This window comes from Setaria italica, chromosome VIII (genome assembly GCF_000263155.2).
Source record: "Setaria italica strain Yugu1 chromosome VIII, Setaria_italica_v2.0, whole genome shotgun sequence".
Classification (NCBI taxonomy): Eukaryota; Viridiplantae; Streptophyta; class Magnoliopsida; order Poales; family Poaceae; genus Setaria; species Setaria italica.
Window position 1 is genome coordinate 26,914,314 of NC_028457.1, and position 13,064 is coordinate 26,927,377.

A 13,064-nucleotide genomic window follows, 5' to 3' on the forward strand; every position below is an offset into this window, starting at 1 on the left:
GGCTTGGCGCTATCGATATCCTCCAATGTGAGATACTTGAAATCGCTTTCTTTGGTTTAAGGTTGGCACTTTTACATGGTTTGAGGTTTTTGTTTGAGCTTCTTAGCAGTTTCTTATCGTAAAAAGTCACTAGCTTAAACAAATCGTAAACTTCTCGTGCAGCTTCTGAAAAGCCAGAAGCTCAGAAAAGCTGAGTTTATATGGAAAGTTGAGAAGCTCAATTTACTCAGCTTTTCGTAGCTTTTTGAGTCCACGAAGCTAAATACAAAAGTTAGTATTACCTTTTTAAAATTATAAAGCCAGCAGTATGTTTCAGAAAAGTTCAAAAAGCTGCAGCTAGTGTTTGGGAGGAGGGGGCTAAAGTTTAGCCCCCGTCACATCGAATGTTTGGATACTAATTAGGAGTATTAAACCTAGACTAATTACAAAATTAATTACACAATCTCTAGGCTAAATTGCGAGACGAATCTATTAAGCCTAATTAGTCCATGATTTGACAATGTGGTGTTACAGTAACCATTCACTAATGATGGATTATTTAGGCTTAATGGATTCGTCTCGCGATTTAGCCTAGAGGTTCTGCAATTAGTTTTGTAATTAGCTTATGTTTAGTCCTTCTAATTAGTATCCGAATATCCGATGTAACATGACTAAAGTTTACCCCCTGGTAGCCAAACGCCTGCTAAGGCAGGAGGCTTGAAGGTTGGATCGACTTCTGACTTCTCCATGCCGAGCCAGCTCGTTAACTTTACAAGCTGGGCCGAGCCGAACCGGCTCGACTTCCAGCCGAGTCGGCTACTCGTCGCCTTCCCAAATCCCAACCCGATCCGATCCGATCCCCTCCCTGTCCGTCGCATTTCATCTCCCTCCCGCCGCCGCGAAATCCGTCGCTGCAAACGCAACTCCGCACTCCCAACCGCGGGTGGAGCCTAGATCCTTTGCCGCTCGTGCTCCGTGGCCTCCCTGCACTCCCAACCGCCGCCGGTGCTCTGCCGTCGCCATATCTGAGAGAGACGGCCGGACGAGGCCCTCCTCCGCGACATCTCGACGTCGAGAGGTCGATTCGGTGGCGGCCGCTGGTCCGCGGCTTCCAGCCAGGGCGGCGGTTTCCAGGGAAGGCTCATATTTTTTTTAACTTAATCGGTTCGATTGCTCTAGTGCCTAAATCGAACCTTTCCTTGTTTATTATCCCCTCGATTCGTTTTGCATCCACATTGGAGCTGCCGTTCTGGCACCGGACTCGGTAACCGAGCACCATAAAGATTCACCCAGCTCCACATATCCCTGCTACCGTGGCGTACTGATTCTCACGGCAGAAACCTGACCCGTGATTGCTGCACGAGCGGCAGAGGGGGCGAGGAGCCATAGGGTGCGGAGACTTGGCTTGATTGTTGGGGCGACGGACATGGGGATACTGGAGCAGATGAAGGCTCTGTCCGTCGAGGGGCAGCCTCAAGTCCAGATAACTCGTAAGCATCCTGGTGTCTGTTTGCTCGCGTTACTTATCTGAATGATTAGTGAGTGCTGTCATATGAGATATCAATTATTATTTACAATATTTCTACATCTGTTTCTGGGATAGAAGTAGCCACGGGACTGGTCGAATTAAGTAAATTCATGTGGCCTGGCTAGGTTTTGAACAAAGATCCCTCTACGCTGATGATTTTGTGCAGAGACATATGTTTGAGGTGATTCTGCGCGTAAAGATTTAATTTTTAGGTAACATTGCGTATAAAGGATGTTCTTAACCCAATTCATGGAACCTAGGTTCTGTCTGCTCAACTGTTCTTGAGCAGAAGTTTAAGCATCATCTAAGCCAAGTGCTGCGCATGTGCAATTGTGTTCGTGTTTGCTGTTTCCTTGCCATTGTCCCTTCTGTCTCATGACATTCCTGATTTGCAGGTGATGGATCAAATTGTTCGGCATCTCAAATAATGGTATCACCTAGTCTAGAAGGAGATATTTCGCATTGCGTCGAAACAATGGGATCACAGGTCCAGCTTCCAGAGGTATGAAATGGTATCATGTAAGTTATTAGGATGAATCAGTTTTTCTCAGAGCACTATATAGCAAGTGATAGAACTAACCACCCCCACTGTCATTACTGCTAGCTTGGTGGTGGCATTTTGGATTATAAGAACTTGGTAGTGCATCTGACATTCACACTATGAGGTCCAGGGTTGTACAATGGTCCATGGTTGATGTTTTTGAATTGTCGTTACCTTGCCTTATCATCTTATGATGGTTGTTGCTTGTGAATTTTTTTTATGTTATACCTGCTGAAAATGAGGATACCCCCAGGATAGCACAATTCAATACTGTATTTTTTAAAACAGAACACATTTAGCTAATTCGATCGTAATTTGTCCATACTGCTCACTTCAGACAAGCATTATTACCACAACCATCTTGTGATGTTCGTTATTTTTCTCATGCTTTTTTTTTGAAAATTTTCCCATGGTTATTTTCACAGGACATTCTTCATCAAATACACGCCCTCATGCCATTGCGAGATGCTGCTCAGGCCGCCTGCGTGTCTCGTGGTTTTCTGCGTTCTTGGAGATGCTTTCCAAATCTCATTATTTCTGTTGATTCTCTAGGGATTAATGAAAACACATCTAATGATGAAATAAAAAGGGATTTCGTATGTAGAGTTGACCACATTATGCAGAATCACTCTAGCATGGGAGTGAAGAGGTTTGTAATGGGAACCTACCCTTGTTCGAAGCTCCAACCTAGTTATGTTGACCGCTGGCTTCAATGTGCCATTACACCTGGGATCAAAGAAATCTATCTATCAATGTTAAGTTGTGGGATAAAGTACAACTTCCCAGGATTACTTTTATTTAGTAGGGAGATAAGAAGCTCCATCCAGACTTTTGTGCTTGGGGGTTGTTCTTTTCGCTGTGCAGCCCAAGTTGGTTATATGAGTAGCCTGACAAATTTGGAATTGCATTCAGTACACATTACTGGAGAAGAACTATATGGTTTTCTATCCAATTCTTGTGCTGTGGAGGAACTAAGGCTTAGCAACTGCAATGATATAATTTGCTTGAAGATACCTTGTCTGCTGCAGAAGCTTGATATCCTGGATGTGGTGGGTTGCAGTAAGCTGGAAATGATTGACAGCAATGCCCCTAACCTCTCCACTTTCTTCTTTGCTGGGCGCCCAATACATATCTTGCTTGGCGAAGCATTGCAAGTGAGAAAAATAAGTTTTTTCCGTGACTATTCACCTGATGCGCTATATTATGCTAGTACCAAATTTCCATTCATCGCGCCAAATCTCCAAACTCTTGTGCTATCAACAAGTGATGAGGTCAGTTTTATCCGTCCCAATAAGTTCATTGTTCTGGAAATGAAACTGATGGTAGAATAATAGTTTTATGTTTACAATACTCAATTACTCAGTCCACAATTAATCTTCGGGGGACATTTATTTCTTCAGACAGTCAATACACCAAAGGTGTTTGGCAAATTCATCCAGCTCAAGTACTTGGAGATATGGGTCTCTACATCAACGTTCTCCCAAGACTATGATCTCTGCTCTCTTATTTCTTTTCTTGATGCTTCTCCTGCCTTGGAGTCTCTCATTGTACGGGTATGACATCACTCTGACAAGTTACCATCTTAAAAACTTCATATTTAGGGTGAAAATCAGTATATTCAGTATAATTGAAACTTTGTGATTATTATTGAATATACACTCTGACATATCATGTATACCTATGCAGATTGCGCAGCCGACAATAAGGCGAGATTCAGTTATTGAAGACTCAAATGGCTACTCACGTCCACAGTGCCTTCAAGAACAGTGCCATGACAACCTCAAGAATGTGATGATAACCGGCTTTTGCTCTGCGAAGAGCATGATTGAGCTCACGATCTGTATTATCGAGAAATCAAAGGCACTGGCGTGCCTTACACTAGACACTACCCGTGGGTACGATAGGAGGCTTGTCAAGTTTGATAAGTGCCTGCAGCTGGGTAAGGAGGCACTTGTGGAGGCTAAAAGGGCCCGCGTTGCCATTCAGAGATACATCGAGGGGAGAGTGCCCCCAGCTGTGAACCTGAAAGTCATCGAGCCATGTAGCAAGTGTATATGGTGACAAATGTTAGGTGTTTTTCCTTTTCTTAAGCTATGATTCACATAGCTTTGCTACTCTCCCTCGTTTAGCTAGTGCTAATCTCCGTAATTCTGCCAGAAAGTATGGTTGTCAAATCTTTTTTTTTTATTTAGCATGTTGGAGAAGTTTTCCAAATAACCAAGTTCAGGGGGAAAATCTGCAATATTTCAATATTTTGTGGGTCCGATAAATTTATTTACTGAAACTCCATGTAAATAAATCTATCTCATGTGTTAAAGTTGTGGTATATCGTCTTTTTTTTTGTAACTTAGGCAATAATTACGATGTGTGATGGATTAGGGATAGTTTCTAGTGAAATCCTGGCATGCCAAAAAAAATTAGCAGTGATTGTAGTTGCCATTTTTATCATGGCCTGGAAGTTTACTACTCGGATGGGGTGGTTGTCTATTAAAAAATACATTACCATCATGTTTCAGTATTTCACCTACTCTCTCCATCGAAATCGCTACCAGAGTACCGGACACCTCCGTCGCCGCCCACCTCCTTCGTCATCCTCTTCCTCTCCTGGTTCCCATTTCCGCTTTGTTTAGTTAATCCCCTTCCCAGGGGATCGGAGGGGATTGAGGGGGATTTTGACTCTCTGTCATCCTCTTCCTCTCCTGGGTTCCCATTTCAGCTTTGTTCAGTTAATCCCCTTCCCAGGGGGATCGGAGGGGATTGAGGGGGATTTTGACTTGCAAGGGATTTAATCCCTCCCAATCCCTTTCAACCCTCTCCAATCCCCTTCAAACCGAAAGGCCTTCATATTTATTCAATTACGTGCCACTGGACAAAACTGATTCGCAAGTGATAAGTCAGCTTGTTCCGTCACTAGAATAGATGTTTCACCTCATCAAGTGTATTGAAGGGATCATGACACCCTAAGGGCTCATTTGGCAACTTAGGCTAGAACTACCCTGGGCAGCACAACCCCCTCCGATAAATTAACGGAGTTGGGCATCCCTGCCCAGACAGGCAGACCCCCCCTGCCGTTTGGAGCCAAACTCCAGGGGAAGGGCCTCCCACCCAAATCTTGTGTAAAGAAAATAGTCCACAATTCACAAATACTAAAAAAAAATTCAAAAAAATCAGAAAAATAGCAATGATAAATAAGGTCCAACAAGCAATATCAATCACCAAGTATTAAGGCACTGCAAGTTAAATAAATTCAGCATAGCACATCCAAGTCGCAGGCACTGCTGATTAAGGCACCAGATAATTATTGATCCATCAATTGTTCTGCTAAAAAATTAGGTATATAGTTAAAATCTTGCATATAACATATGGATCGGATAATTCAAAGATACGTATAGCTCGTAATGTATGAATGCCAACTGAACAAGAATGGGGTCTACATAATGAGCAAAACCGTTGTACATGATATAAAAATCAAATGATCAAATATATACATATGCACATAGATATTCACATGAATACTCTTTTTGCTATTATTACTGGAAAGCATGACCATTACATGCCACTATCTTAGAAGTTACAGTATAGTGGATAGTGTGATACTAGTATTGATAAGGTTAAAATTACTGTCAAGATATGTTGCAGATATCTGGCAAGATATGTTACAGACAAGAGATGTGACAAGATATGTATTGCACAGACAACTAGACATGGTATGTATCCTACTGAAATGATAATTGAAAAAAGAATGCTTGCATGAACCATAATTAGGGCCTGTTTGGCAACCGGCTGTTAAAGTTTAACACCCGTCACATCGGATGTTTGGATGCTAATTAGAAGTATTAAACATAGGCTAATTACAAAACTAATTGCACAGATGGAGTATAATTCGCGAGACGAATCTATTAAGCCTAATTAGTCCATGATTTGACAATGTGGTGCTACAGTAACTATTTGCTAATGATGGATTAATTAGGCTTAATAGATTCGTCTCGTGAATTAACATAGGGTTCTGCAATTAGTTTTATAATTAGCTCATGTTTAGTTCTCCTAATTAGCATCCGAACATCCGATGTGACACTGTTAAAGTTTAACACCTCGTATCCAAACACCCCCTTAGGAATAGCTCGTCATCCTCTTCTTCCTCCTCTAACATGAATCTTCTAACTTCATCCCCAAGATTCCATTATCTCCTTACTCCTATAATATGCAGATTCAAGGACAATAAAAATTGGACATGCACCAGAGTTTACTTAATACTGAGACATAAATGTACATGCACCAAAAAATTTTATTTTATTCCCAAGCACACCAGCAAGAGCAGGCAGCAATAGATGCAGCAGACAAGACAGTAGAGTCTAGTGGGTGAGGAAACAGCAATGCCACCTTCCTGATGACCAGCAAATGCTGAAGCAACTGAGATCCTCCCGTCCTTGGACTCCACAACTACAATAGAGGGGAAGATCATATATTGATTGTAAATGCAAGATTGAGATGTCAACTAGAATACACGAATTGATATAGCATCAGGTTCGTCAAACAAAAAAAATTCAAGCACCACTGACAACGACCAATGCGAGCACTGACTAAAACAAATGTGCATATAGCCATTCTTGTTCCCAATGCCTGTGTGCATTAGCTATGCAGCTATGCGCAACAGCTATGCAGCACCGTTTTGAATGCAGCACACTAATTATTCAGAATTAGTCACAGTTTTGAATGGCTGTGTGCAACAGCTATGCAGCTATGGACAGTACAGGCGCATACTTGCATACTAGCATCCTCATACCAGTAGTGTAGGATACTATAAAATCCCTCAAAAGTAAACTTGTTAAAAGTTGTAATTTTGAAGCTTTGTATTCTCTCCGTGGATCACTTGTACTGAAAAGCTTAGTCAGCTATGACATTATTAGTCGGAGAGATTTAGCAAGCACTTGTCTGAACTTGTTGTGCTAGATGATGTGTGAGACATATATTCAGTGCATCTCGATATGCAAGATTTTATACTATGTTCAAATGTTCAGACTACACACAATATTCAGACTACACACACCAAACATGTAGATTCATATATGACATAATTTGGCCAAGCTACCTGTACCTGTCTGCTTGCTCGTGTTTAGGAGGAAACCAGGACAAGTAAACAACACTAGTTCTGAACAGTGCTGAGTGCACATTGTAATGGGGACAACACTAGTTGAAGAAACCAGAAATCTACAGTTCCCTGGGAGCTGGACCTACAGAAGCATGATTCAAATTTTTGAGCGAGAGAATTGGTAATCTTGGCACAAAATTGATCCCACGACTGCAGGAAAGCAATAATCACATTTGGCAACTGGATCTCTGCCTAGCCTCTCGGATGCTCCTCGACGCTCTTCACTAGGTAGATCCTTTGGCAAAACGCCTAGGGCCTCTCCTCCCTATCACAACTACCGGCGGCCACTCCACAAATGCGGTTGGAGGGTCTCGCAAGACTTACAAGCCCCAGATTTACAACTCTTGGTGCACGCAAGCACCGATACAAAGGAGGTGTGCAAACCTCACCTAACTCTAAGCTAATCCCTAAAGCAATGCGCTAATAAGCCTAAACTAGTACTAATCAAGACTTAAGCCTTATGCTAATTGCCTTAATCTTCTCTTTAGCACTTTGGTGGTTAGAGAACTTGTGTGTATGTGGAATACAAGCCTTCAGCTTCCCTGAGCTCTAACCCATCTCAAATGGTCGGGTAATGGCGTATTTATAGCCCCAACCAAAGAAACTAGCCGTTGCAAGCAGTTGCAACTTTTCTGCGTAGCACCGACTAATTCGGTGATGCACAAGATGTGTCACCGTATGAATCCATGAGTGCCACCTCAGCTAGCCGTTGGGCTCTTACGCACACTGATGCCTGGGCCCAGGTCAATGACTGATTTGGTGCCTTTCCTTGACCCTCACCGTATGAATCGGTGGGTCCTTCTTAGCCGCTGCCTTCCTCTGTCACCGACTCAATCGCTGTCCTTCTCCTTGATATACCGTATGAATCGGTGTGGCTCTAAAATCACTCCAAGGTAGACAAAGCCAATTTTGAGCCGATCCTGAGCCTAGCTGATCGCACTGACTGATCGGTGCTGATTTGCTGTGCCCACCGAATGAGTTGGTGGTCACATTGCACGCTGCCTTGGTCTTGTAGTTGATCTTTGTCACCGACTGATTCGGTGCCTTGGCCTTTTACGCACCGCATCATCCGTTGACCATAGTCTTAGCCCTGCTATGGTTCTTCTTGTCACCGACTGATTGGTGACCACACTTGGTCACCATCGTATGAATCGGTGGTTGGTCTTTCAGCAGGATTCGCTGCATGTCATTGCGTGACTTTGTCCCGACTTCTCTTCTATGATGTATTGGGTTTCTTTAAGGTCTTGTAGGGTGTTGTACTTGTCCTCTTGACATTTGTTCCATGTGTTAGATTCCCAAGTCCATCACTTTGCATCCATGTGAATAATCCTTGTATACTTGCAAACGTTGTTAGTCCATGGGTTAGTGTTGACACACAATCACCAAAATCATTAATGGCCTAACTAGGTCCATTTTCCTTACATGTATGATGGTTCTCATTGTGCCCAAAAAAAGGGATCTCAAGTCCAGCTTCTAGAGGAATTGTTGGTATTGTTTAAGTCTATGTAACTGCAAGTGAAAAAAACATCATATTGTTGGGTTCATTTTGGATTGCATGAATTTGTAGAGCCATCTGATATTCAATCAACACTTTTAGGTCTAGATTTGCAGTGCAATTTGTGAGATATGTATGTGCTATGTGCGTGTATGGGCCTGGTGTGCATCACGGCACGGCCCAGGCCGGCTCCCTGTCGTGCCTAGATAGATCAGGATAGGCAGGTTATCCCTTGATTGGTTATGATTCTATAAACCTCTCCCAAAAGCTGCCTATATATTTGTACACCTTGTATACCCTAATCAATCTATTATTCCACGCAATCTCCATTGCATTCTGTTGACGTCCAAAAGTGGAAGCAAGCTGATCAGGATGAGACTGGCCGGTCAGACCGGTTCCTCCAGGCGGTCTGACCGGTCCGGGTCTCTATAGCCAATCTGGCACACACCTGCCGGTCTGACCGGTGGTCTCAACCGGTCAGACCGGTCACCCCGAATCCGAGAAGAACCTAGGAGTCCTAGTTGAATTGGAGTTGAAACGGAACTTCCTTGCGGGAAAAGACCTCCCACCCTATAAATATAAAGGACCCTGGCTAATTGAGTGCTATCACCCAATCGACAAACAAATCTTTTACACTTTTATCTCCAAACCCTAGCTTTTCCAACCCCTTTGCTTTCCTCCTGCGTCCCGGCGGCATTTGAGGATGTTCTGACTGGCCTGACTGATCTCAGAGCAACCCTAGGCTCGCCATCTCCGACAGGGTCCCTCCCGAGGTGGTGAACGTATGCTTTCTCGGTGCCCCTGCGAAGACCGGTCTAACTAGACCCCCTGACCGGTCTGACCGGCCAGGTGCAGAAGACTTGACGAGGTGATCTTCCGATTCACGTGCGAACCAACGCATTCGTGTGTTGGTCGGAAAAAGGTGTCAACACATTTTGGCGACTCCGCTGGGGAAGAAAGATCTGGTTTTACAACCGTTCTGAAAAACCCTAGCAAGATGGGATTTACTACAGAAATCGACAAGGACAACATCATCACAGCTTCTGTGGAGGATCTCAGCGAGGAGGAGCGGCGGAACATCGCGGTACTACAGGAGTATGTGAAGAACTACTATCTGTTGGGCCTCAAGAAAGATCACAAGGGCAATTTCACGAGGGTACAAGACTTCGAGATGCCCGCGATCAAGATGAAGGACCACATGATCGAGGAAGTATGCAACGTAAGTGATTTTCCACCCGATCAGTCCATCTTGAATGAAGAGTTCCGTAAGAGCCTTGATCACCAAAATAAGACTACTGCTTCTTCAATGGCAAAAGTAAGTCAACTTGTAGAGGGTAAATCTGTTGAATCTAATAAAGATGATTTTTCTCAAGTTGATTCACGTGGGGTTGTGCATGTGAGTCCATCGGCAAACCTAGGGGCTACTCCTGAAAACCCTAAGTACGGCATGCCATTGAACTTCTATGCAGGACAGACGCCGCCCCGGGTCCAACCGCCAAAGCTGAACATGGCTGAAGCGGCCAGACTGGTCCAGGCAGGCGGTCTGACCGGTCAGGCTTCCTAGGCCGGCCAGTTAGCAATTGTCCCTGAATCGCTCATGCCACTCACTGTTGTGCCTAGTTCGGTTGCTCCAAACCATACTGGTGAGCTTGGGATGAACACACCATCAATCAGCACAATAGTGTACATGTCGCCCCGATCCCTAACACCACTGTTGCATCTAGGAGTATTTCAAACGATGTTTTTTCTGATTTGCACCGCATTCAGAATGGCAATCCACCCCACGCGAGTGCTATGAATACATCAGCCTCAGTGCTACCAGAGTCACATCCCCTTTGCGAGATTAGAAAATTTAGAGAAGAGATGTTGGCTATGATTCAAAATAAATTTGGCATAGATACAGGTAGTTCAAAGTTGTATCAAAAACCATATCATGCTGATTTTGACTATGTCCTCTATCCTGTCAGTTGGCGCATGCCCGATTTTATTACATTCAGTGGCAAAATAACCGAACTACTTGGGAGCACATTAGTCAGTATTTGGCTCAACTAGGTGAAGCAGGTTATTATAATACTTTGCGGGTTCGCTTATTTTCTTTATCATTAACTAGAACCGCTTTCGCTTGGTATTCATCTTTGGTTCCCGGCTCCATTGATTCTGGGATCAGTTACACCAGAAATTTCATGATCATTTTTATACCAAGAGTTTTCAATTGAAGTTGACGGATTTAACATTGGTTAGGCAAGGTAAAGAAGAATCTGTCTTTCATTACATAAGACGATTCAAGGAAACTAAAAAACGATGCTTTAATTTGTCACTTTCGGATAGTGATTTGGCCGATCTTGCTCTTAAGGGTTTGAAATCATCCATTAGGGATCGACTAGAAGGTTTTGAGCTTCATACTATTGCACAAGTACTTATGAAAGCTTCGACAATGGAACTTAGAATTGCTAAAGAAAAAGATAGCTTTAAGTCTCGTCGGTCTAATATGCATGCTATTGAATATGATTCCGGTAGTACGAACGACGATGACAACGAAGTTTATGTTACTAAATTTGTGTGGCCTATCGGGCATACACCCCAGGCCCACGAGTAGACCTTGGACGGCCCACTAAGGGGCGTACTCGGACACGATCAAAACAAGGGATAGGCGTATCCCATTCGGACTAGTCAAGTGTGTATATGGAAAACTACTCGGGCCTTACCGAGTAGAACTCTGTAATAGTACTCGACTAGGACTCAAGACTTGTAACCCTGCCCTCCCGTGTATATAAGGGCAGGCAGGGACCCCCCCTCAACAACAACTCCAGTTCATCAATACAAACCAACACACAGGATGTAGGGTATTACGCGATCTAGCGGCCCGAACCTGTCTAAATCGTGTTCCCTGCGTCACCATTGATTCCTTGATTCTCGACGATCCTTACCGCACAAAAGACCTCCTAGGATACCCCCTAGGTGGGTTGCCAGTCTAAAACACCGACAGCTGGCGCGCCAGGTAGTGGAACTTGTCGAGTTTCTCAGCGTGAATTCAATGGCAAAGGTCATCATCAGGCCCGTTTTCTTCATCGAAGTGGGCGCCACCTTCGTTTTCGAATCCTGGCTTTGCGTCGCCGACGGCTCGGGTTCGTTCCGGTGCCAGATCGTCGATGCTCAGGAGAAGAAACTAGAAGATCTGATCGGAAAAAAATCAAGATTTCAAAATCGACGAGTTCGAGTTCGACTACGCATCGGATGCGACTTTGCTTCGAACTAATTGATCCCAGCTAGTGCCCGAGTCGGTTTCGATTTCAAAGCGGTTCCCGCACGGACTCCGCAATGCAACCAAGGTTCACCAAGGCTTTCTTACTCAAACCCGACTTCAACTCGGGCATGATGAAGACGTCGACTCCGACTCGTCTTATTCGCCAGAGATACCATTATCTGGTCCAGCCCAAGGATTGGTAATAACTTCAACATCACAAGGAGTATTCGTCCACTGGCCGGGATTGCGACCATCTTTTCTTGATTGCGACTACGACTCGCGCCTTGTCGCCCATATAGACAATCTCCCATATCAAGAGGGCGTTCCACTCACTTCCAACCGCGAGGAAAGCTCCACGGAGATTGCAACGTCAAGCTCCGGAAGCTACTACCCGGACAGGGAGATACTTGTTATTACTTAGAATAACAACCCGGGTACTAGCTAGAATAGAACCCCTATGAGATTAGCACAACTCGACAACATCTCCGAAGATGAGTCTACAGCTGACGCCCCTCACAATGAAACCTCCGAGCAAAGAAACCAAAGGAGGATGCGCAACGCTACTCGAGCCGAGCGACGGCAGTCGATGGCTACAAATATTCCCATTACAAATCTTGAAAGGGCCTTCAACGCAGTTCAGGCTCAGGAGCACAATACTCCACTCGCGGCTATCGCCTCAATCAACCTTTTAACAACATTGATGCCTCAGGACAGGGATAACGAAGCCACATCTCAACTCGTACAGCGCGGCAACGGACTAATCGCACAACTCGCGGAGCAAGCCTACAAGTTACTCGACAAGGAATCTCCAATTCCGTCTGTTCCTCGCATCACAGCTCACCAAGAAGGCAGCCGGGGAGCTGCAGACAACAACAATGCCCCAAAAAATGGCAATGAAGTTAACTAACCTTGGCAGCACAGCCAAGGTCCAAGCAAGCACAAGGCCCCAGCTCGCCATAAGGATGTTGGCGAGGTCAGCTGCACCAACTCAGTTAAAAGTATCCGCCCTACTCGGAAGAACCACGAAGTGTCTAGCTTTAGTGATCTGCGAGAAATTCTCAACAGTCGGCGCGAACGAGAAGTCGACAACTACAACCACTTTCCTGCTTTCACAAACCGGGTAATGAA

The 13,064-nt window shown here is 44.4% G+C and overlaps 1 protein-coding gene across 1 annotated transcript; it reads left to right on the forward strand.

Moving 5' to 3' along the window:
- The first annotated feature begins 792 nt into the window (after positions 1-792).
- LOC101755097 lies at positions 793-4,381 on the forward strand. The gene is made up of 5 exons (XM_004979323.2): positions 793-1,469; positions 1,903-2,009; positions 2,474-3,319; positions 3,449-3,601; positions 3,735-4,381. The coding sequence occupies exons 1-5, from the start codon at positions 1,406-1,408 to the stop codon at positions 4,107-4,109; spliced, it is 1,545 nt and encodes a 514-aa protein (XP_004979380.1). The 5' UTR covers positions 793-1,405; the 3' UTR covers positions 4,110-4,381.
- Positions 4,382-13,064: the final 8,683 nt, after the last annotated feature.

What these genes read in the sequence shown, in the direction of transcription:
- LOC101755097 (XM_004979323.2), top strand. Translation starts at nt 1,406, where the DNA reads ATGGGGATACTGGAGCAGATGAAGGCTCTGTCCGTCGAGGGGCAGCCT. An exon ending in GCCTCAAGTCCAGATAACTC is followed by an intron (nt 1,470 to 1,902) that starts GTAAGCATCCTG and finishes CCTGATTTGCAG; the next exon opens with GTGATGGATCAAATTGTTCG. An exon ending in CACAGGTCCAGCTTCCAGAG is followed by an intron (nt 2,010 to 2,473) that starts GTATGAAATGGT and finishes TTATTTTCACAG; the next exon opens with GACATTCTTCATCAAATACA.